Below are 22,562 nucleotides of genomic sequence, written 5' to 3'. Positions count from 1 at the left end.
AACACATATTAACCCAGGTTCACCTGAATAGACACACAAACACACACAGTACTGCATGCGCACTCTAACTCTGCTTTCTCCGTCAGTGCCCAGCACAGCCTCCCCTCCTGTGACCAGTGCCTCCAACAATCCCGTAGGATCCTACTCCATCAACGGCATTCTGGGTATCCCCCGCTCCAATGGCGAGAAGAGGAAACGAGACGATGGTAAGGGAGACATAAGATCCCTTTGTTTGCCATCCTTTTAATTCTTTTCATCACTCATCTCCTACTTTTTTCCTGTGTGTGAAGAAGATGGCATTTATGACAGCGCTGCAGCCAAGTGTGTTTCTGTGTGCTGTCTCCAGTGACTTGTTATGCTGTATATCAGGCGGGATGAGAGTTGCGAGAGTGCTGTGATTCAATCAGCTTTTCGATGCCCTACGTTTTACCATACGCCTACAGAGCTGTATCTCAATTTTATACCACGCTCAGATGTATTGTAGATATCCCATACAGCTGTCATACAACTCTAAAGCCCTTCGGAAAAGGCATCAACGCTGCTGCTCCTTGCTTTTATTCCAATAAAGTAACAAACAGCAGAAAAAGAAGCTCTTTTGAAATTTCCTGTTTGATCCTGTCAGATAAGTCGTGATTTATCAATATGCACTTTTTTTTAAAGATAAGGATTGATTGATTGGACTATGATTTTAATTCTATTTTTTTCCATGATGATTCATTAAAATAATTTTAAGTATATTAAAACATCCCAAAATAAAGTATTTTTTACTAGCAGGGGGCTGGCAGCGAATAGATCTATATACACCCAAAGATTAAGTGAAAGCCTATCCGGTCCAAGCCAGAATTTCTCATTCCGAGGTAAAGCTAGAGAGTGGACACACACACACACTGCCTGAGGGCTAATAGATTATCGGTTGTGCAAACAATTGGCTTTTTTAATGCCTATGAATTAACATGTCCCTGGTGGAGGCTTGAACAGGTGTAGGAACAGACCGGTGGAGGCAGGGAAGGGGCTGTGTGTGTTTGTGAGTGTGTGTGTGTGTGTGTGTGTGTGTTTGTGCCTGTGTGTATGTGTACACAAGTGTGATTCTGTGCTTTGAGGTGGCTGATGGGATGTTGAAAATGATCTCAAAGAGCACTTATCAAAACAGGCCACTTCCTTCTTTTATGTTTCTGTCTCTTTAGTTCTCTGGAGTGGCAACCACTTGGATGGGAGGAAAATAGGACATTGTAAGTTTAAGTTAGACAACCTTCTCTTTTGCTTTGGTCAAACAGATCACAATACTCTCACGCACTCTATTTGCTCTTCCAGGGTAATGAGCTTATGAGGTGTGGTGTGGCGGGGAAGACTTTTTCACACAGATTATCTCCCGAGTAATGAAAACGAATAAAGCTAAATAGACTAGAAAATCACGTTTTCCATAGATTGTCATAAACACAATGCAGTTTATTGCAAAAACAAATGTATATTTGCTAACGACTCTATTTTTGTCATTTCTATTCAAACTGGCTTGTGATATAAAAGTTCCAGTGCAGTTTTTTTGTATTTGGATATTTAATTAAGTAATTTCATTTAATTATTAACCCCTCATATTTTAGAATTATAGCTTCTTTTTTTTATTACCAAAAATAAATAGACACACCTGTAAAGCAGAAAATATCCATTTTGTTTAAGCTAAAATGTTAACATGCTTCTTTGTCTCTTGTAAAAATATAATTAATTTGGGGAAAAAGTTAAGCAAGATTAGAAACAAAAGGAGATCAGTGCAGGAAAGAGTTTGATTTTTAAATCTACAAATAACTGACTGGACTTTGCACGTCTGTATACCAGTAATTCCTTTAATGCTTGTGCCTATGTTGTGATAATCTGACCATGCTAAACGAAAAAGCATTGCACACTTTTTATGCTGATGGCGGTTGCTGGTGTTCCTGCTGTGGCTGAAGTCAGTGGTTGCCCTTTTAGGAAGAAAAAGGTCCCCATTACTGCAGGGCTGTAGAGATAATGTAGTGTGACACGCGTTATGTACACCAGGTCCCCGTAAGACGAGCTTCAGGGACATAGGTGCCATAAGAGCTATTAATCTGTCCTTGTCATGTGTTATTGCAAATTAAAAGTAGCATGTTACACTGGACGGCTTTGAGTGAAGATGGGAGGAGGAGAGACAAGAGGAGCAGGGGAATTTGTGAAAAAAAAGTGGGTTTATGAGGGAAGGAGGGAACAAGGAGGTCCAGGCAGCCTCAATGAGAATTGAGCAAGGATTGATTTTAGGATCTGTGCATGCCTGCGAACACACCTATGCACGGAAATGTGTCTTTTATGTGTTTGTGCGTAACTTCGTGGCTTCCGATGCTCTTCACATAGTGAACATAGTGACATTTAAAAAGAATTTGCAATTCTGCAGAGAAAAGCTATTAATTCACAAATTAACATCTCTCCCTCCCTCCCTTCCTCCCTCCCTCTATCTTGGATGTGCATGCTATCGAAAAGACAAAAGAAATAGCCTTAAGGGGGGAAAAGAGAGAGTCTCAGTCCTATCTGTGGAGAGATTGGTTTGCATGTCTGCAAGCAGCGATACCAATTATGCCAGTGCTGGGAGAATGCGTCTCAATGCGCCCCTCTCCTTTGCCCCACCGCTCCCCCCACTCCCTCCTCCCACCACCACTACTACCACCACCCCACCCCGAATCTATCCATAGCCAGATTTATTTGTGTATCTCATTACAGGAAATGGAATGTTGTTCCTGCCAAATGCATTAATAGTGAAGTGGGGAAATTAGCCTGTTGTACAGCCTGCTCTCACCAAGTCATTTAAACCTATGGTGGAGTTGGAAGCCAAGAAAAGACAGAGAGGATTGGGTGACAACTTCTGTGTGATTGTAAAATGTGTATTACAGCGCTATAAGTCCATGCAGTCGTTTGCAAGGTTTGAGCCCTGCGGTAATTTCTCGCAGACTATTTTGAGCTAATTAATATGTCACATACTTGCCTGCTGTAACTTGTTCTCTTTGTACATCGAAACATGTTTTGATTAGAGCTGCAGCTTAGTGTTTTCTTAGTCTTAGCATATACTGACAGGTTACTGCTGACCTTGTTGCTTGTTTGCAGTCAGGTTGATGTGACCTAACTATATGTTTTTCTCATCGCTGGCTCTCCAAGTCCTGTGCAGAGCCCGGTGGAGCTCTGGGGAGGACAGGCAGTAGGGAGCCACGGTGATAAATTAGATAGAGAAAGCAAAGGTCATAACTTGTGATTGTAGCGTGGGTGTGGGATAAGTGTAGAAGGAGCTGATGAGTGTGTGAGTGGGGAGGAAAAAAAATACGGCCTAGCAGGTTGCTCATTCATGACATAAAAGCATGATCATCGGCAGCAGCCGGAATCATATCAGCCTTACTCAATAGCTTGAGCAAAAAAAAATGAATACAGTCACTGTTTTGATTTGTTCACATTTGATATTTGGCCCTTTTGGAGATTGTCCACAATGTATCTTTTAACACACGTGACCCATTTGTGGAGTTTATATCAGTTACTGTATGGATTTAAACCTGGGCCTACAGTGGTTGACTAGTCAAGCCACTCCATGACAATGAGTCAATAGAGGATCACTTTAGAAAATAAATGCATCCAGACCAAGACAGAAAAATGGAATCATGAGCACCATGATGGCCCTGATGGGGTGTGTGTGCGAGAGAGAAAAGCCCAGGTTTGAGAGGGGCCACAGAGCGTAACATAGAGACAAGAGGCTGTTAGGGCCCTGACAGTAGAAGAGGCACAAAAGGGTCCACATTGCATTCCTCCCCCTCCTCCTTCTCTGATCTATCGCTGTCTTTCTCTTCAACATTTCTTTCCTCCTCTCGTCATCCCCTTGTTCTTCTTCTTCTTCTTCCAGAGTCTTGTGGTTTAGTAACGTGGCTGTGCGAGCTCCAGCGTACAGTTGTAAACAACATACAATGAGAGCCGTCACAAAAAAATATAAAGAGAGGAAATTCACTCAGTGGAGAGGAATCATGTCAGAGAAAAGTCAATTATGGGCAGCAATGCAGAGAATTAATGGAGCGATGCATTACTCAGCTTGAGGAGGGAGAAACGGCACGAGAAAAGTAGGGATACGTTAATTGCATTTCTACAAATACTCACCACACAGGGCGGTTGTGTTAAACGGCAGACTGAAAGCAGAGGAGGACAAAGAAAAATACAAGATGGGCATAAAACAGTGAGAGAGACTCTGTGGCAAATAGCAAAAAGAATTTCACATATTTCTACATATGAATATTCCTTTGAATTTCTTTGGCAGTGTTTGACAGATTTGTCCAAATCAAATATTTTCCCCACAAATCTGACCAATACAGTGTCTTGCTCAAAGAACCACTAACCCTGCATTCAAAGGCTAAATAACTCTGCCACCAGATCTTATTAATATTCCAGAATCCAAATATTTAAGTGGTTTTATTTATTTATTAAAAACTTTCTGAGAAATCTAGTAAATAAAACAAATAAAATAAAATAAGTGTAGATCTGCAAAATCCTGTCGATGCAGCCGCGGTGGAGGCAGTGAGAGCAAATATCAAATAAGCATCACTGTGCCTGCTGACAGTCAGTACACTGGTTGGCGGTGCTAAATCGAATTAATAAAGCTCTTAAACATGCCACAACATAACAGGATCTTAACAGCCATGGCAGTGTTGCTGCTTCTCTCCCTCTCTCTCCCCCACCCCACCCACCTCTCTCCTTTCCGCTTCAGAGCTTTCATAAATATAGCTAGCTTACAGGGAAGGAGTGTTCACCCTCTGGGTATACCAGTTTGTTTGCGCTCTCTCTCTCTCTCTCTCTCTCTTTTTTCCCAAGCTCAACAGCATTTTTTTTTCCAAAAAAAAAAAAAAAAACATCAACAAATGATCCACAATTTGCGATAGCATCATTCCACCTATCAACAGAGGCCGAGTAAGTAAAGCAGCCTCTGATCTGAGGGACTCCATGTCATTGATTTACGGAGAGAGCCAGGCAGTGCGTAGGAATTCATTTGCCTTTCAAACAAGCCTCCACCTCTACTTTTCTCTGAGTTATCTTATCATATAAACAGGAGAGATGAAAGAGGGACATTAGTGCCACCACACCATCACAGGACCTTAACATCCCCCTCAGAGACAAAGCAAAACACGACAGATACCGCTGAGGTCTTTTTCACAATAGCTACTGTTACTGTGTTTGTGTGAGTGTGTGTGTGTGTATGGGGGGGGCTAAAAGTGCAAACATGTGAGTGGTCTGATGAAAGCCTACAACAACTTTTACATTTTCAGAATAATTGTCTCTGGTGCTTTGAGTCAATACAAAGCTGCAATCCAAAAAGTCTCTGAATACATAATGATGAAAAAATTACATTATTTTTCAACCCAACAAGGTCAAACAGCACCTGTTTAAGCTGATCATAACAAAACAAAAAATAATGTGGGAATGTCACCTTTGCAGATTCTTGTTTTTATCTCTGTTTGTCTCCTCGCACTTTTGTGTTAAAACAAAGAGACGTAGTCAGACGCTGCTGTGGGAGTGATAAGAGAATACCTGCTGAGACACCCAAAGGGGTTGAAGAAACACTAAGAAAAAGAAACAAACCAGTCAATGAGACACACACAAACACACACACACACACATGCGTGCAGTCTGACAGTCGTGCTTCACACTCCACTTGACACACTGACTGTCAAAAGGATGAATCTGATTTAATGCAGCTATCTTATGATATATAGCAGACGTGAATCTCTAATGCCAAATACTGAAAATAAATGATTTGCTGCTTTTAAAAGGCGAAATCAGTCAATTTTTTAACACATAAATTTGAAAGATACTCGCATATTTTCACAATTACAAAACTGAGAAAGTCTCTATCATTAGAAATTTTACAAGGTTACTTGTATAAGAAAAACTTTAACTCTTTCCCCCATAAAGACAACCTCACCTGTACCCTTAATGATGAGTTTCGACACCTCAGTATTAGAATAGGTACATGCAGATATCACCCTCACTGACCTTAAAAATGACAGAAACTGCTCAGTTCAGAAAAGAGGAATAAGCGTTACTCATAGCAAGCATCCATGGAGGAAAGTCAGTTATCAGTCTGGTGTTAAGTAAACCAGCAGTTTCCAGAGTACACAAAAAAGTATCTTATGAGGGGAATTTATGTCCTTCCACTGCCCGTTCAGAGGGCCTGATTAAGTGTATAAGGTGATGCTAAGTATAAGCAGGCTCCACATAGTGAATGACAAGCACTTGCTATTGATCAAGCTTGCCTCTTTTCTCAGACCAGCTGATGTGAGGTAATTAATGACTCCATTTTCTTCTGTACTGCAGACAGCAATTGGGTTTCATACAGCAAAACTACTGCTCCTCCAACGCTCCACCCTAGGGAGCGGTTTGAAAAAAAAAAGAAAGAAAAAGCCAGGGCTAAAATATTCTGTTAACTCATGGTAAGAAAACACATGTGGCAGGAGAAAAATCAGATTCCTTCATAAATGTTACACAAAGCAAAAGTCAATATATTTTAGCAGTGAAACACACACACACACACACACACACGCTTTCTCCCATCTACACATAACACACACTCATACCCAATTGCAGTCCTCTATTCCATTCTCTCCATGGATCTATTTCTTGGTGCGAATCGGGTTCATCCTCTGGCCTCAGCCATTGAGAAAAGGTCAAGCAGCCGAGCAGAATGGCAATAACGCCCCTGAAATGGTACCATCAGTGGAACATGATTGATCAATTGAATTCCATAGCACAGAAAAATGTGGGATTAAGTAGAGTATTATACGCACAATGAGTTGAGGCATGATGTTCATTCCAAGTTCATTTCGCCTCCCTCCTCTGCTAGCGGATCAGGCAATCAATAGCGGCCTTGCATATCATATATCACCGCTGGCTCGCCCAGGAGAGAACATAATCTGCTGCAAATTTAGAATGACAGATTTGTACGGGAGCTAAAGCCCTCATCCGCTGTTGGTGGCGCAGTATAGGGAGGAAGGGGAGGGTGGTGGGAGGCAGCCAGGAGAGTGGAGGGGAATGCTGGCTGGAGGTTTTAGCTTTAGATCTTTCTTTTTTTTTTCATTCAGTGCTCAGGACATGATGAGTGAGCAGAGGGAGAGCTGCAGCCGCGGCAGTGGACTCCCTGGCCGAGTTGATAGGGTCAGAGATCAGAAGAACGAGGGAAGCACAGGCTCATTTGTTTATATAGAGTGTGACCAAGTGAGGAAATGCATATGATTGCCCCCGGACACCCCGTCCTCATTCGGCCCTGAGTACCATCCCCACTCCATTCTGTTTTCCACAGGACAGGCAATATGTGGGGGATGGAAAGAGAAGGAAGAGAGACAGAGAGAGGGAAGGGTAATATGTTCAGGAAGAAATAGTACAGTTAAATAATGGCTCTCCATTTCCCGCCGGCAGAATGAGAGGCTCTGGATGTAATCGCCAGCCCTACTTTCTCTTCCTGAAGCACACGGTCTGCCTTACAAGTATATATTTGCACTGAAGGTAATCCATCAATTACCATAGACCTATCACATGATGACCATGCTGATGGTGGCTGCAAGGAGTGGCAGGGGGGAGGTAGAGGATCGCTTGAGTGAGTGTATGTGTGAGAGAAGGAAAGAGCGAGAGAGTAAGAGAGAGACAGTAAAAAACAGAGGGAGATAAAAGCCAGAGACGATGGTGGGTTTCCCTGAATTTACTATTGTGCCTCATGCCATCACCCTCACACCCGTTGAGCTCTAATATTTTTTTTTTGTTTTTTTCCTCGTAATGCTAGCCTGCTAGAAGTAAAGTATGAAGTAAAAAGACTGGATCCACATCCTCATACCAGTGTTGCCCCCCTCGTCCCTTCCCTTTTTTTCATCTCTTCCTTTCTCTAGATGGCTCTGATGGTTCGGGCCCCGGCAGCGACTCTCAGGGCAGTGTGGAAAGTTTAAGAAAGCACCTGCGGGCGGATGCCTTCACCCAGCAGCAGCTGGAGGCCCTCGACCGTGTGTTTGAAAGGCCTTCTTATCCTGATGTCTTCCCCACCTCAGAACACATTAAACCCGAGCAGGTTCGACACACACACACATTTCTCCCTACACAATGAGATTTACAGCATTTACACTGATTTCTAACAAGCTGTAGTGAACCCGCGAACGCTCTGACACAGGTGACAAAAAGCTCAGTGCAAATTCTTGCTTGAAGCAACCTGCAAACCCACAGCGTATAACAGCGGATAACCTTTATTTACATTCATTAGACTGTTAAACAACAAGAGACTATTAATTTTTCCATTGGAGCTCTATGTGGGTGCCCATGCAGCCTTAGCAGTGCCCTAATTGAGTTCATTTTCATCTCTCCGCGATCGTGGGGAATTACAGCGGCGATAAATCAGAGGGACAGCCCCTCAGCCGGCTATACAGCCCCTAATGCAGCTAATTACCAAAGTGATTTCTACGGCAAGATCAATACCAAAACGAATTGGAAATGACTTGCAATCACAAAGAGTGGAGGAGAAGGTATTAAAAAGGCGAGAGGGGGGTAGCGGAGGGGGGAGAAAAACGGCGTCAGAATGGTCCAGAAAAATCAGTTTTAATTTAATGTAATATTAATCAGATGGCTTTCCACTCTTTCTTTTTTTCTCCCTGTTTCCAGAACCCCCTCCTTTTCTTAAACTGGTGAAAAGGTGGGATATTAGGCTATTAGGGGCTTGTCTGGTGTCTGCGTCAGGGCATTAAAAAGCCATTTTGAAGAGGCCAGGCTGAATAGGCCTCATCCCTCCCACACTTCTGGCAGCCATGTGGTCAGGTCATTCAGGCCCCTCTGCGCTTGCCACTCGCCCTCCGCCCAGCCCTGCCCGGCCCTACCCGCATCCCATCTGCATGACAAAATGACTCTTGTGCTGCTGAGGCCCAGTGGAATAGAGAGGAACATCCAGCCTAGTGCCAGGGAACAGTTGTAAGCACACAATTAGAGTTTATCTGGGATAGAGGCAGACAAGACTGGGGTCACCAGCTTGCCCCTGTGGGACCCCAACCCATTGAGACAAACAGATGCACGCACACACACACACACACTCTTTCAAATAAACACTCACAGACACTCTCACACACACACTTATCCTTTCAAAGAAAAGTTGTGTCAGGAAGTGTCATCTCATTAACAAACAGGATTCATCACAACTGCTAGCAGAGTCTTAACACGAGATTAAGGTTAATAAATATTTAAGACACTGGATGGTGGTTGAAGTTTTCTTCTGCAGTAAACTGTGAATGAAAATCTGTTAAAAAAAATAAATAAATAAAAAAGAAAGACGGCCAGAGTGGCACAGAATATTTTATAAGTGTGGAACGGGAATGTGACGAAAGCAATGTGACGTTTAAAAAAATACAAGTAAAAGTATAAAAACTCATAAAGCGAAAATTCACAATTTTAACATTTTATTATGTTTTATGTGTTCATCCTGGAGGCAAAGCACAAAGGGCTGTTTTTGAGGTTGTACTCCCCTTTAAAAAAACACACCACATGTCTCTCCTGTAACAAAGCCCTGAATGTCTCCTCCCTTGACTGGTCACAGGGATGACTGCAGTGGAGCACAAAGAGCCAGCTGACACCCCGTCCTTTCACTCCTCTCCCAATCCCTCTCTCATCCCTCTCTCCCTTTCTGCCTTGCCCTCAGACAAGCTCTAATGCATGCATACATCATCATAGGTCTTGGTAAAGCACAAGGAGCAGGGGCAGGGGTGATGTTCGCAGAATTCACAGGAAATGTACAGCAGGAAACGCGAGAGGGGCATTCATCGTGACATTGTTTTTTATATCTCGTCACCTAAACTGGGAAATCTGATCTAAATCCAAGAGCGATTTTAACCAGATCATGACCTGATCTGGTGGAATGTAAAATTTAATTAAAGCAGTGTGAATTGCTGTCTTCGATTCCCACCTGCTCACACATGGGTTTTTTTTTCTTCGTCTACAGGCGAATGAGTACACTCTCCCGTCCCTGAACGCTGGCTTGGAAGATGTGAAGCCGAGCCTCTCCAGCAGTGCCAGCTCTGACCTCGCCTCGAGTGTCTCCCAGAGCTACTCTGTTGTGACAGGTACAATCTGACTCATGCTACACTGACGCCTAAAAGAATACACACAGCCGCAGCAACAAAATACACCGGCACCAAGATGGTCGAACTGTGCGTTCCTTATGATGCCAAACTCTTGAAAAAGTTTCCCACGTTAACCAGTTCCAATTGTTTTTTCAGTCCATCAGATTAAAGATAAAACTCAGACAATTACATTTTTTTCAACAGTTATCAGATCTCACTTTCTGATAAATACCACCAAACTGTCATTTTACCATCAGTTTACTGATCACTTTTTTAGGGTTCCTATTTTAAAAAGACATCTCCCTCTTATCTAAACTTCTACATCATCACTGAATCATTAAGATTTTGATTGCCACTCCCTGATGGCATGCACATTTTTCCATATAAAGTTATCACCAATTTCTTTTTTTTTACATAAAGCTCTTTCAAGGCACTTTTTGGGGTGCTCTGTGTATTTCCAAGGGACGGGGTGAGGTAATACATCATCTGAGCCCATTAAATCCCACAGGTCTTTCACGCAACGCTCCTAACTGGCCATTGTGTTAGCCTGGATTGGCCCGCTAACAGATTGACTGGGAGCACTTCTCATAAGAGACAGCTGCTGTTCTCGCCACGACATGACGTTGTCATCAAACGCTATCATAGCCTGTTGATTGACAGCGGCTGGAATTGCACTGTGACTGGCTGGCTGCCTTATGCTGTGGAGAGAGAGAGAGAGAGAAAGAGAGAGAGAGAGAGAAAGGGGCATTTTTTGCCAAATCGTTTGCATTGAGAGTCAACAGGTAATTGCAGGTGCAATGTGTTAACTATCTTGCAGTGTCTGTATCAAACATCCCCTGTGTTGGACCGAGTCTGTGGTTGCTCTGCTGTCCAGGTTGATGGACATCTGGTTAATTGAAATATTGTGTCGTTGTTGCTGTTGAGGGTGTTTCCCAAGGGAGGTTAGGTTTACTGATGGCCACACTGGCTCGAGAATAATTATGAGCCTTTTAATAAAAGGCTCATAATTATGCAGTGGGAATCAGAGTCAAGGAGTATACTTTGTGTGTGTGTGTGTGTGTGTGTGTGTGTGTGTGTGTGTGTGTGTGTGTGTGTGTGTGAGAGAGAGAGAGAGAGAGAGAGAGTCTAAGTAAAGAAGAGGAAGTTTGAAAACTACAGCGGCCTTTTCATATGATCCCCATAGTTCAGCCACACACTCAGGCGCAGAGCTATGGGAAAAGAAAGAACCCCTTTTTATTCCTGAACATGTGGGAGGTAGCTTTGCCCCAGAAAGTCGGGCCTCAGGAGAAGAAAGGTGTGTTTTTCCCTTTTATGGCGGGCTCCTCCTATGAAAGTGGTCTCGCTCTGGGGAGCACACTCATAGCAGGTGGCCTCCAAGCCACCTGGGGGCCTGGGGGGCCTCCTAAAGCGATACACGCGAGGGTTTCGCCCAGAGTAAAGAGGGAATGAACTAGCAAAACTTTTCTGAAAGTGAAATATGACAACATGTTTTGGTACAGCCATTTTAAAGATGTGTTTCGAATATATTGAGCACCAAATTAAACTCAGAAGTAATATCCTGTAAACTTTTATTACCCAATTTTCACGACTATGCAAAGTAATGCATGAGGCATTTGATTGTGTGTAGGTTGTTAGTGCATAATATTATTTTTCCTTCCATTAGCAAACCCTGTAAATAGGAATGTATGCCAAGGCTGAAAAAATGCTAAATTACCTTCCTCACTTAGGCTGGGATCCAATTATCAATAAATTATGCTCTCATACTGGATGGAGCTATGAGATTATATTCATTCTTTAAATGTTTTCTGCTCCCAATTAAAATTCATACAGTTATTGATCTTGTTGATTTTTATGTCCTGAAATTTGCATAATCTATTAAAGATGAATGATTAATGAAGTGCTCAGCTTTGCATTACAGGAGCGCTATAACGAAAGCACGGTCGGCCATCTTTTGTGTCCCGAATGTTTGAAAGAGAAGGTTACCTTGGAGGCAACAAAAATAGGGAGAGATTGATCGCACTTTTTTGCACCACTTACTAAGATGCAACAAATATTATTTAAAAAATATTATTTTACATATATCTATATATCGTTTTATATATGTAGATAAAAAAAATCATAAAAAATATTCTTAAAAGTCTTTTGGATTGCTTTAAAAATTGCATTGAATGTAGCTACTGCTAAAATTACAAAAGATATCACATTTAAATGAACGATTTCATACACACTATATAGAAAAAAGTAGTGGGCCACCTACACATTACATCTGTAAGAGCTGCTTGGCCATGAAACTCCTGGAGCACAGTTTTGGTACTGATGTTAATGCCACAGGAGGCTCGGAGATCTGCAGTCACTGAGTCAGCAGATCTTTGGCAAACTTTCACACACTAGTCAGCTCATAACTCATAGACCCCACCCTGTAAGTTCACATGGTCTACTCTAACAGTTTGTAGCTAAGTTTCTGTGTTTCTCAATGCTTCCAATTTTCAATAATACCACTTACAACTAATAATCGGATCCCATTACAGTACCACGCTCAAATTGAGTGAGCTATTTAGAAGGACCCAGCCAACTCTGCATGGCTTGGTGCTTACTTTTATGCAGCTGTGGCTACACTGCGTATTCACTATTTTTGAACATGTACTGTATTTCCTTATCACCTTATTTATGATGGGAGTGTATGTGTCCAGTTTATTTTCACTGTGAACTGTTCATTGCATTCATGAAAACAACATATCATGATTCAGCTCTAGTCTTTGGCTCCAATCCATCCTTTGTGTACCTGCAGTGTTCTATTGATGCTCAAAGAGAGTCAGCAACTTATATTCAGACACCGGTAGTGGTCTCTGTGCAGGCTGGGCCAACAGAGCCTGTGGGATTGGCAGGTGTAAAGTGGCTCCAGTCTGACTACAACAAATCTAGCAGGTGTAAAACGCTGTTGCTTTTTCCATTTCTTTTTTACTTATTTATCCATATATTTCTCACTTTTTGCGCAAAAATGTATAAAGTACCGAGTGCCTTCTTTTAGGGTAATTTCTGCTGAAATACAAATCAGAATCTGAAGCTGTTTTTATGAGTTGGCAGTACCAGCTTTTCTCTGCTGGGTGGCAAACAACAAGCAGCCACCTAACTTGCAATGCCTGCTGTGTGGCCTGGTGACAAATGGCTCTTCTCAGCTCAGTTAACGCCTGCAGCCCCAAGACTGGAAATTAATGTTTATATCACCCCATCGCTAGCACGCTAACCTTTGAGCACACATTTGATAATGAATCACTTTAAACCTCTAAATGGGGAATTGAAGCTATTTTTGCCTGCATTTGTTTTTCCACAGTTTCCAGCTTTTACAAATGTTCTTCTGTTATTTTGGTATAAGTAGTTGTAAATTACCAAAGCTATAATGGAAGAAAACAAATCCAGAGGTTGAAATGCTGTGAACCAAACATGAATGTCCCTGTCTGAGTAAAAATAGAATTTTATTCTCTGGCAGCACAGAAAGGAAGTTTTGCGTGCATGAAAAAGTTCTCTGTAGATTGAATGTCAGCCTTTCTAAACAAGAGTTCTCCCAGTAAATGGTTTGTGCAGCAAAGTTCCTTGGTGTACGTTTAAAAATGAAATGCTCACTTGAGAGAAGCCTTTTGTAGCTATATCTGGAAGCATCACTCGGAGGATTGCTGTAGGTTCTTAACAGTCCATTTCTATGGTTGATGGGGTCTCGATGCAGTATCGGTGGTGGAGCAGAGACAGCTATTGGAGAACTCTATACCATCTCCGCTCACTCAAAGATGTGTTTGCTGAGGAGAAAAGTCCCCAAGGACCCTGAGTTTATCTTCCATCTCCATCATCAGGGCCTTCGATTTGACAGGCTCCCTTTACCCAGGCGCTGCCTTGTCTCCAGGACAATAAGCAACACCATGTCTGATTAGTTTCAGAGTTCAGTGGTCTTGAACGCAGCATTTGTATCGGTTGTTGTTGCGTTGTAACCCCTGTCTGTTTGACAACGGTTGCTCGGGCGCTGAGAAAACAGAAGCCTACAGTAGTATGGAGGAAGTCTCAGATTCAGTGTAAACAGGCTTGACCTTGACTTCGTGTTAGACATCCTCATTCGCAAAATTGAAGTCCCAGCATGCATAGAGTAAGAGCGCAAACCATACTTAACTAATGTTAGTCCCTTGATGATTTCACGCTTGAATTAATACAGGATCTATCGTGAATTCACAGTTAGACTTTTCAGAAATATTTACTATTTGGAGAGATCATCTTGGAAAAAGCAATTTTGTTTGGCACAACATCACATTCAGATCACAATTCTGATTCCAAAAGCTGCCAGACAGGACAGGGTTTAGTCTCAGTTTTTGAATCCTTGTGGCACTTAAGTCCTAAATGAAGGTAAATAAAGCCAAATGTACCTGAAATCGATACAGTTTGGTGGATAATTTTGAGTAACCATCCCTCAATTGGTGATCTATTAAAAATTAACTGAAGCCATAGTCGGTGAACAGCAGGAATTTACGGTACATCCAGATGTATTAACTCGTCATGAGTGTTTCATTAGCGTAACGTACTTTGTACCCCAATTATAAACTGTTACCAGTGAAGAACATAACCTGGGAACGGAGTGTTCCTAATAATAGCGCGCATGAGCAAGGTGCACATAAACAAGCCTACTGAATCCACTGCTGCACAGTTGGTTCATTTTTTAAAACCGCAACACACAATAAACACACAAAGAATCAAATTATTTTCTTTTTGAAAAATCTAACTGTCATAAAGCTGTTCTACACGGCAGGCTCTCTTTAGTGATTTGTGTTCGGTTCATGGGTTTACCCTTGATGTCATCGTGATTTCATGGCTCAGGTGCAGGTGGAATATGATGCTTTGCTGTGTTTCTGAAACAAGCTAGCTGCTAGCATTGTCCTCTGCAGTATTTTTTCTTGTAACCAGACTTTTGAGAGCTATTTGAACTTTAAAGGCTTTAACAGACTACATGTTGGCTATAATTAACTGAAGAGCAGAACTAAGCACAAGGGATTTGCCGTCATTCCTAAACGTAGACCCAGTTTTCCAATATAACTTATGACATACTTGGGCAGTACATGTGACAACATTTTGGTCCATCCAATTAAATGGAAAGCCCACTCATTAGAATACTTCTGTTCATGCCAAAGATTCAGGGCAAACGTTCCTTTTAATGATCTGATCATATGTTAGAAAAGATTGTACATTGTTCACACTGTGTCTTTTCCCCATAGTGTTGTCATTTTTCTAAGAAAAGATTCACTCTAATTGCAGTACTTCTGTCTAAATCCACATTTTTAGCTATCACCAAGACAAAGAAGGAGAATAACGTTAGGAGAACCTACAATGTTATTTTTCTGCTCCTACAGAAAAGTAGTGAGCAACATTGCCTGTTTCTCTGGAATTAGGTTCTTGTGGTTGACATTGTTGCACTCCCCTTCCATTGAGCAGCCCTTATCTTAATGAGGAATCGCAACACACAGTCCTGTTGTAAAACAACAATGATGGGAGAAGCAGCTAATGAGGCTATCATGGTGTCGGGAAAGAGCCATCTCTCCCTGCAGGCCCCCGCAAACACAACAGGCTTGCAGTGGGCACGGAGAGGCCAGAAACAGAGCTCACATTGATTGCACAGGTTCGAGAGGCAGAGACGCTGAAATGAAAGATGCCAAGACTCATCAGCCAAATTAGATCAAAGTGCAGAGTTTTGAACTGTCTGCAAGCCGGCTGCTTGGTTATTTGTGGGAGTGATTTTGTTGTGAGAAAGCAGCCGTGAGATTATGTTGTTTGTTTTCCCAAAACCTTGGGGAAATTTTTTACGCATTTGAGCTTGATTGATCAGGCGCGATGTGTTGTTGCAACATTTCACTGGTGTACGTTTCCACTTAGCTGAATGAATTACCGCTAGGTGCATATGAGATTATTATTATAAGCCATGTAAATGAACAAATCAAGTGGTAAAGACTGCTTATCTATTCAGTATTCATATAAAATGTCTGCTTGTGAGTTCTTAAAAGATAGCAAGTTAATGTATTGCTCCTAATTCTTTGGGCTCCCTTTAATTACTACGTTAAACCGGATAGGGATTTGTAGTCCCCTCTTTCTTTAATTACGACCGTCTATGTCAGAGACAGATCTGATTTTTTTGTTTTTTGCTGTTACCCGTCTACGCTTGAGTTTGAACATCTACACAGCTATAAATCCATCTCACCATACTTGTGAGTGACTGACATAAACGTATGTACAGATTGTGTGGAGTTGTATGTCTGCATTGTATCAATTTTTTTTCTTTTTCTTTTTCTTTTTTTTCCCCCCACCTGCCAGACTCTCACCCGTCATATCCACCTTCCATGTGTGTAAAGCGAGAGCCCCATGAGGCATCCTTTGCCCCCTTCACCCCCTCCTCTGTTGGGGATTCTGCTCTAGCTGACATCTTGCCCCACCAGTCCAGCCTCTCAGTAGATGCATCTACTCCCAGCTACCTTGCCCATGCTCACAGCTCCTGCTACAGCCAGTATGCCAGCCAGCCCTTTATAGCAGGTACAACTTTTCCCACAAGGCCCCGTAGCCGGATAATAATTCAAATAATTTCTTTATTCACTCTGTGCTCACTTTTAGTCTCAGTTCTCAGTTATGTACAAATTAAAGTGGATGCCTCCCCTGTTGCTCTTTTTGGGCCCTGCAGTTGTGTACACAGGAGCAAAGTTGAACGTTTGGCTCTCATTAAGAGCGGAAGATCTCTACCCTTTCCCTCCATGCTTTGCTCTGCATTTGACCCCCTGCTCGTCTCTCACTGTCACAGCAGACTTTCTGGTCCTTAAAGCCTCATGACAGGGCCAAAGTGTAGGGGGCCACAGGAGGCCAAAACAGGGGGTTTCAAAGGCGCAGATATAGGCTGATACCGGGGCCCGCCTTAAACCCATAGCTGCCAGTCATGTGTGCCCCTTCATCTAGCTGGGTTGCTGTCAGGGTTAATTAAAGGGCTGAATATAAAGCAGAGGCCAGCGCGATGCTGTCATTGGCCTGATGCTCCTATCACTGCTTTTGACACTAGTATGCTATGTTTTGTTGTAGTGTCATGATATTGATATGTGACCCCAGGAGATATATATATACATAAATATATATACATATATATATATATATAATTGGACAGCAGGCATTTTGCATATTTCTGAACAATTTTGGGAAATTTCTGGTTATGCTTTTACAAAGTGAGCTTGCCTAAGAAACAGGATGAGTCGATGCATTATGACAGACAGGGGCACTCCTTGTTATTCTCAGTGGCTATATGCATCACTTCACTTTGGTGATTTTTGCGTTTGTACAAGATGTTTGGAAAAGAAATATGCTTCGAAGGAAACTTTTCATTTCCATCTATTTTCATCAGTTTAATGACAAAACTCTTTCATGTTGCTCAATGTAGAAACTTATCCGTAATGTTTACTGGTAGCACATTTTTTTTCTTCTTCCAGAACAATTTTAGTTTGCATCAGCTCGGTTATGACATAGAACACGCCTTTTTTGTGGCTTTTTATTCTTGTGATTAGGCACTCGCTATAGGAAAAAACTTCAAATCCAGGAGAGAGCAAGCTGAGTGCTACACACCCTGGACTGGTTTCAGCTTAAACCCACTTTCTCAAGTAGAATATACATTTAACTCTTCTCCTCGTGACCATCCTTGTGATACAGATCCTCCTTCTGTGTGTCTGCAGGTCGAGATATGGCTAGTACCACCTTACCTGGCTACCCACCTCATGTCCCCCCCACAGGACAAGGCAGCTACCCCACATCCACACTTGCTGGAATGGTTCCCGGTAGGTGATATAATTAATTCTAACATATTTGCAACACATAGTACCTGTCAGGTTGATACGGTAAAATTTACAGTCACTTAGCCCTACAAAAAAAACCCCAAAAAACATCAAACATAAATTCCTGCAAGGACAGCAAGGACACTTTAAATTGTTGCTTTTGACTCAAAGGATTGAAGCAAGCTTGTTATAGCTTTGTTAGACTGCGGTTAGCGTGTGGTTAGCGTCTGTGGATGAGGACATTAGATGAACTCGATAGGCGATCACCACAATCAGTGGCCGTGAGATAGGACAGTTCCTCTCAGTTACACTCCAGCTCCCAGCGCTCATTACCCTCGCCGTGTCCACACAGCGCACTCTCACCAGCCCCATCGATAAACACTGCTTTTGCTCCTCTCCTCGCCTCCCCGGACACCCAGGGCTGCAGAGCGTATCTCTTTCCCCTCTACTTAACCTGCAGTTCAGGTTCACAGCAAACAGTTAAGGGTCAAAACACAGAGGCGTGGAGGGCCTGTAAATATTTAAATCACTATCTCTCTCAGGGATGAGCTTAAGTTACACAACCAGCGGTGAAGATGCTGCCAGCATGTGTAGATCTGTGCTCCAAACAACTCAAAACACAATTCCCTTTATTGCGGCGTGACATGTGCATGACACTGACAAACAATCAAAGCAGCCGTGTAGCACTGGCACGTGATTTTAGCCTATAGATAGAGGTCAAAACACATATTTCAAATCAAATAAAAATATATGTGTGTTTTATTCAACTGGAAAGTGTGTATAGACACCCCCCAAAAAGTAGAAAAACACAGCAAAACCTTCTTAATCCAGGGGTTGTGGGGTTTTTTGTTTTTTTTCACCCAGTGGCGAATAACTAAGATTTAGTGACCGGCCCCAAACACCGTTAAAGCAAAGGCCATTCTTCAGCAGCTTCATATAAAACCCAGCCTTTATAGTGCCATAAAAGAAAGAAACCTGTGGGCCTGCAGCATCGCTCTGTGATATCCCCTCACCCTCCCATGCTTCTCACTACAACCTGCAGGGAGAGGACAATGAGAGAGGGTCTGAAGCAAAGTGTGACTGCCTACAAGCAGGACAAAAAAGTCCAAACTTACACACAGAACAGAGCAGGCAATTAAACAATTAACTCACCTGAAGGGACTCTGGAGAAGCTGTGCAGACATCCAGGGAACTGATGTGTCAGTAATATTGTTGTGGGAAAAAATCAAATGTAACTGCAGTGTATGCTTTTGAATTTTTTTGTTTGTTAGCTTCTTATGAATATGCATTTTTACCATTTTGTTCCCTAGGAGGGGATTTTTCTGGAAACCCCTACTCTCATCCACAATACACAACTTACAATGAAGCCTGGCGGTTCAGCAATCCAGCGTTACTAAGTAAGTGTCTGACATCATTAAAAAAACTGTCATGCTGAACATGCTCTAAAATTTAAATCCTATTTAAAACCGAAAAGGTCAGTCTCTGAATATTCAGTGCATCCTCAGAGCTTTTACACACGTGTCTTACATCATGTTTGACCTCGTGGTTTCCAACGGTTCGTTCTTCTGTTAACTTTCAGGTTCCCCTTATTATTATAGTGCCGCATCCCGTGGCTCCGCACCTCCCACTGCTGCCACTGCCTACGACCGCCACTAGTTACACCAGAGACCAGCTCAAACTGCAGGGCCAGAGCTTCGGCCTCCATATTGTCCCTGTCTGAGAAACACTGAGGTCAAAGGGAAGCGAGGTGGAATCCTAAATGAAACCCCCGTCAGCAAGTGCGTTGTGGAGGAAGGATGGCCGAGGTCGACGCCGATGCACCCAGCTTCAGCGTCTCACACACACTTTGGGTCAAAAGGGCCCGTGGGCATTCAGAACTCACCTGTCATGCCCTTACTCTCTCACAGGCCTGAACGTTTCCAGAATGACTTTAAGAGATTATATAAATATATATATTATAACATATAAATTGAAGAAAAACAGTGTGAAGAAAACCATGTGGAAAAAATGTTGTGGGTTTTTAATTTTTGTTTCTTTGCTGTTGTTGTTGTTGTTGTTGTTATTTTATTCATGGATCGTCACATTCCTTTATGTAATGAACTGCAGTATTTTTCTGCTCTGAAGACAGACGTCCAGGGGGAGATGACAGTGGTCCTATAGCTTAACAATGTAGCGAATTAAACCAGTGTTGTGGGCCCCTCTGACCATTAACGAGATCCTGGCTCCATAATGTAGAGCGGGCTTTACTCTGGTGCTTTGATGAACTTTTCTGCTCCCATTTCTCCGATAACACTTAAATTATAAGACGAACACAGCATGCCCTGCAGCGTTTACTGACCCTGGCGACATCGCGCTCCCCGTGGCAAACAATCAGATGTAAAAATGTAAATCATTTTGCAAAGTATTAAAAATGTGGTGACCGTGAACTTAAAATGGTCTTGCCAGAATTTTAAATACTTTAAATTATATTTTCTGTTACATTTTTTTAAGTATAAACAACGATTTTTCAGAACGGCTGTCACATTTCCCTCATGTCCATGTATGTGCGCAGTGTCATCCTTTGCTCTCTTTTTTTTTGCACTATAACCTCAGCTTTTTTTCTCTTTTTTTGTGGTACATTCACCTACAATTAACCATTTTATAAGCATAAGTTGAAAATATATATGTTGCATTCTTAGAAAAACACAAAGCTAACAAGCTAACAGACCCGTTTGCGTATGAACATCTTTTTTCCAAGTAAAAGTGAAGCCATAACTCTTTGGCTACATGAGCAAATCCTTTCAGTTCAACTGTATCTCATTCAGCTACTTAGTCATGCCAATAGATGCCTACACAGTTTAGAAAGCTGCGTGCAGTTGTGCAAACCGACTGCAAATTAGCTTCAACAATTGCCTTACAGACCTGTTTTTTTAAAACATAAATTCATGCCTGTTAATTGAAATTAATTGCCTTTAAAAACAGACTCACCACCCTCCACCACGTTAGGTTCCACTCTCCGTAGGGGCTGAAAGGAAATACTGACTCATTTTAAGTTTTGGAAAATATTTTGTGAATGTACTCTTAACTACATTTGCCAAAGACTTAGTTTGATATTTAATATTTTATTTACAGTATATGTATGCATAAATAAAGCAGTATTATCTTTTAAATAAGTCAACACTGAACATGTATGTCATGGCATTTCAGCTGGTGAACATCATGCTGCATTTGAGTGTAGTGCGAAAGGAGAAATTCAGTGATCTAATATTACAATAACTGCAATGAAATGCTGCTTTATAGAAGGATTTGTGAATAATGTGAAGACAATTCTCTGTAAATATATTGTCACTCACACACACGCACACACACACACGCACACACACACACACACACACACACCATCGCAGTATCATACTAATGTACTGGTTCCCTTTGTAGATATACAGACTGAAAAAAAACATGCATTACATTTGTGTCTTAATGTAATGTTGTGCTCTGAGGAATGGCACAACAGCTGTTTAACCTATGGCTACATCAATAGCAGGTTCCAGATGCTAACATCACATAGGTTGTCTTTGTCATTTTATTTTATTTTCATGATATTGTCATGATGATGTTTTATGTCACTATGCAATGAGTTCAATGGCTTTCTGTATCATCTTTTGTTGTACAGAATAAGTTATCCCCATTGAGAACAGCATAAAAGCTGCAAAAGTACAACAGACCTCCAGTGTGACATAATTATTCTCTAGTTTTTACGTTTGCTCCGCAAATTCCCTGAAATGAAGATGCGATCAAACTGATGTCCTTGGCAACAATCAAAGATATTGTCCTGTTTGCTATTTGTAGATGTCGTGCTCATTATGTTCCTCCAAATTACAGTGATCTGTGCCTCAATGTAAAGAAACACGCCCATACTTTCCCCTCCACTTTCTCAACTCTGCTGCCGACAGTTTAGCAGAAGGCATCAAAAAATAACTTTTATTTTATTTTATTCCATACAAGCTAATGCATCTTCTGGTACCAGGGTTAAGTGTCATTGCTGAGGGCACCAGATAACAGAGAAATAGACTGCAGTTCTGCTCTTCAAGAGAAGCTATCCTCTACAAATTGCACTTGGGATTTTAACTATTTCTGTCTACTTGCATCTGAGAGTGAAACACTGGTGCAGAGTGCATGCCACCATCATTCAAGCAAAATCTTTGCTGTAGGAAGTGGAGCACCTTTGCAGGAATGGGCCTTGTGCCGTTGTAAAGATGATACAGGAGATGTGTCATGGACATAAAAAGGATTTCTGATGAAAATCTATATGGAAAGCCTTGTGGCCTCAATCATTGTTCTGTTTCAGTTCTGTTCCAATTCTTTTTGTGCACATGAGAAATAAATTCTTTTATATGTCTGTCGTTGACTCGGTGTCCCCTCATTATTAACCCCATAAGAAAATGATTCAGAGTTCAAGGTTCCCGGCGAGCGTTCCTGCTGCTGGTGTATTGACGTTTGACTTTATGAACAGTCAGTAATCCGCGAGGCGCTCTCTAAGAGGAAATACACAAAGGTTGCACAACGTAGCACAGTTTGTGCGTGTTGGTGTTTAGATCACTGAAGAAATCCTTTAAATCGTGACTGCTGTTTAAAATTTCCTATT

The 22,562-nt window shown here is 41.9% G+C and overlaps 1 protein-coding gene across 22 annotated transcripts in view; it reads left to right on the top strand.

Annotated features, from left to right (window-relative positions):
* pax2a (paired box 2a) overlaps nt 1-22,319 on the top strand; it is a 50,287-nt gene extending 27,968 nt beyond the window's left edge. For 7 of the 22 annotated variants that reach the window (XM_025897600.1, XM_005456565.4, XM_005456562.4 and 4 more), the window contains 8 exons: nt 87-206; nt 1,185-1,229; nt 7,905-8,080; nt 9,989-10,109; nt 16,449-16,664; nt 17,840-17,941; nt 19,249-19,335; nt 19,537-22,319. In XM_025897600.1, coding sequence (XP_025753385.1) covers nt 87-206; nt 1,185-1,229; nt 7,905-8,080; nt 9,989-10,109; nt 16,449-16,664; nt 17,840-17,941; nt 19,249-19,335; nt 19,537-19,658 — 989 coding nt within the window. In that variant the 3' untranslated portion in view covers nt 19,659-22,319. Of the gene's footprint in view, nt 1-86; nt 207-1,184; nt 1,230-7,904; nt 8,081-9,988; nt 10,110-16,448; nt 16,665-17,839; nt 17,942-19,248; nt 19,336-19,517 lie in introns of all 22 variants that reach the window. The other 15 variants (XM_003451940.5, XM_005456574.4, XM_005456572.4 and 12 more) reach the window with 7 other exon arrangements.
* Nucleotides 22,320-22,562: the final 243 nt, after the last annotated feature.

Source organism: Oreochromis niloticus, linkage group LG13 (assembly GCF_001858045.2).
Source record: "Oreochromis niloticus isolate F11D_XX linkage group LG13, O_niloticus_UMD_NMBU, whole genome shotgun sequence".
Lineage (NCBI taxonomy): Eukaryota > Metazoa > Chordata > Actinopteri > Cichliformes > Cichlidae > Oreochromis > Oreochromis niloticus.
This window is presented reverse-complemented; position numbering and strand designations above follow the sequence as displayed.